The sequence below is a fragment of the Corvus brachyrhynchos genome, unplaced genomic scaffold (genome assembly GCF_000691975.1).
Source record: "Corvus brachyrhynchos isolate BGI_N302 unplaced genomic scaffold, ASM69197v1 scaffold101, whole genome shotgun sequence".
In the NCBI taxonomy this organism is placed as follows: Eukaryota; Metazoa; Chordata; class Aves; order Passeriformes; family Corvidae; genus Corvus; species Corvus brachyrhynchos.
The window spans coordinates 17,023,314-17,025,806 of NW_008237239.1; the positions used below are offsets into that span (position 1 = coordinate 17,023,314).

The 2,493-nt window shown below is 56.5% G+C and overlaps 2 protein-coding genes across 3 annotated transcripts in view; both read left to right on the forward strand.

Annotated features, from left to right (window-relative positions):
* The window catches only part of LOC103612817 (acrosin-like), a 215,346-nt gene that overhangs the window by 196,469 nt on the left and 16,384 nt on the right, over nt 1-2,493 (forward strand). The gene's annotated exons all lie outside the window — the stretch shown is intronic.
* On the forward strand, nt 162-433 carry LOC108445611 (acrosin-like). The gene has a single exon (XM_017730056.1). It carries the CDS (start codon nt 179-181, stop codon nt 380-382), a length of 204 nt encoding a protein of 67 aa, XP_017585545.1. The 5' UTR covers nt 162-178; the 3' UTR covers nt 383-433.

Consider the following 2,493-nt stretch of genomic DNA (forward strand, 5'->3'; position numbering starts at 1 on the left):
TGCCAGCAGCTCGGTGCTGGCACGGACAGACGCACACTCCATGGAATTCCCTGGGCTGCTGTGCGTGCAAGCCCTTGTGGGGAGGGCAGAGGGCTGAGCTTCAGCCTGAGCCACAGCAGGCCATGGAGCAGCATGGAAATGACTTTCTGCTTGCAGAGGGACCTGTGGACTTAGACCCATGGTGTCTGACTCTGCGAACAGAAGTCATGACTTCAGCATGACACGCGTCGTGGGTGGCACGAATGCCAAGCCAGGGGCCTGGCCCTGGATCGTCAGCATCCAGCTTCCCAGGGTAGCAGGCACAAAGCATCTATGTGGAGGATCCCTCATCAGAGCCAAGTGGGTCCTCACAGCAGCCCACTGCTTCGACTTCATTTTGTAAGAAGGGGCAGGGAATGGGAACATCTCCATAACACCAGCAGGTGCCCTGTTGGCAGCACCATCTGCTACTCCCATCCCCTTTGCTCTCAGTCATCCCCACTTCCACACTGCTGAGAAGAAGAGAAGCCTGGGCTCATGCCAAGGCTCCCTAGCAGCCTACAGATCAACATTCCCCCACCCTAAGGTATGGGAGGGCACTCACACCTGCCAGAGCACTGCTCCCTCTTTGCCATGCCCTGCAGGGGTCTGGCAGCTGCTGGGCTGCTGTGGTGCATGCCTCTGCTCCCTCTCAGCCCTCTCTCCATCTGCCTTCCAGTAATGTCAGTACCCTGTACGTGGTGCTTGGGGCCACCCAGTTGACTCAGCCAGGTCCTGGTGCAGAAGTGCGCCGAATTAAGAAGCTACAGCGTCATGAAAAATATAAGAGACATGACATGAGCAATGACATTGCCTTGCTGGAACTGAACAAGCCTGTCCAGTGCAGTTCCTACATCCAGCTGGCCTGTGTGGCTGATGCTATCCTAGGAGTATCAGTGTCACATGCGCATAACTGCTGGGTTGCTGGCTGGGGTGCCACCAGTGCAAAAGGTGAGTTCCCAAGAGGGACTTCTGAGCCAGCTCAGCACACTGGGGACACAGCTTGGGCTTCCCCACAGCAGAGGCCAAAGTCAGGCTGTGGGACGTACGCCTCTGCAGAGATGGACCTGCTCTGGTCCCCAAAGGCAGGCAGCAGAGAAACAGCGCTCCAGTGCCTCTGCAGAGGCAAAGCCAAGCCCTAGGGAACGGGATCCATCCCCCAAGAAAGGGGAGGAGAACAGGCAAGGAGCTGCTGGGTGCTTATTCCTTGCTCTGCTCACAGATCAAAAATCAAGTGATCACCTGCAGGAGGCCAGGGTCCAGCTCATCAATGCCAAGCTCTGCAACAGCAGCGGTTGGTACGCAAGGGAAATCCACCCCTACAACCTGTGTGCTGGTTACCCACAGGGCACCATCGACACCTGCCAGGAAGCAGAGTGCCACGAGCCCCTCAGCCCCCAGCAGCAGGAGCCCTGTGCAGAGAGGACAGAGAGCACTACTTTACAGGACCCCAAGCCTCTTGCAGATGGGTTTCTGGAGGCTCCAGCCCCTGAGCAGAGCCTTGCTCTGCCCGGAATGCAGCTCTGGCACAGGCACTGTGGGAGACAATTAGACAGCCCCAGTGCTGACAGGGACCACCCAACACCACCTTAATCCTGTCTGCTCCCCTGCAGGGTGACAGCGGTGGTCCTCTCATGTGCCAAGACAACAACGCTGACTCCTGGTGGGTCATTGGCGTGACCAGCTGGGGAAGAGGCTGTGGCAGAGCACGGCGGCCTGGAATCTACACCTCCACTCAGTTCTTCTACAACTGGATCCTGGTCCAGATGGGCACAATGAATGTTGAAAATGCTTCTTGAGCAGCAGGAGAAACAGCATCCAGAGCGTGCTGCAGTGCACAGCAAGTGTTTCTAGCTGGGCCAATGCCTACTGATCCAAAGGCAGCCTCAGTGTCAAAAACCTGCTCTGCCTTGCCCACACTCCTCTCCTGTGTGCAGGCAAACACTGCAGTTGATTTAGTTGTTGAAATAAAGTTACTATGCTCAAAGTGAATCAGCTTTTCAGTGCAATTCCAACTCCTGGGCAAGCCAAGGACTGCCACGCTCAGCACCCGCAGAAGGAGCCATTGGGCACAAAGGGACAGAGTGGCTCCAAAGAGCTCCCAAGTGCCTGGGCAGAGAGGAGAGTGCTCTCAGCCACCATGGGCTGCAGGAACCTGGTACATCAAGCCTAGCAAGGGGATAGGAAAAGAGCAGACACATTGGGGGTGGTGCTCAAAGGTACGTGGGCTGGGCATTAGGGCCCAGAGTATGAGCCTGTGCTAAGGGAACAGCACACCTGGGAAACTCCCAAGCATGACCAGGGAAACTGCTGGCTCCTGACAGGAGTGCCAGTGCCCTAGGCAGAGACAGATTTCATGAGTACTAAAGGGTGATGGATGTGCCAGGTGGTCACACTTGAGAGATACTCAAAGGAAGGGCTGGAGTCATTGTGGGGAGAGGAACCTGGCAGGAACAAGAAAAATGCACCCCACGC

Bases quoted from the DNA above. Each gene is read 5' to 3' on its own strand.
- LOC108445611 (XM_017730056.1), top strand. From the start codon at position 179: ATGGTGTCTGACTCTGCGAACAGAAGTCATGACTTCAGCATGACACGC.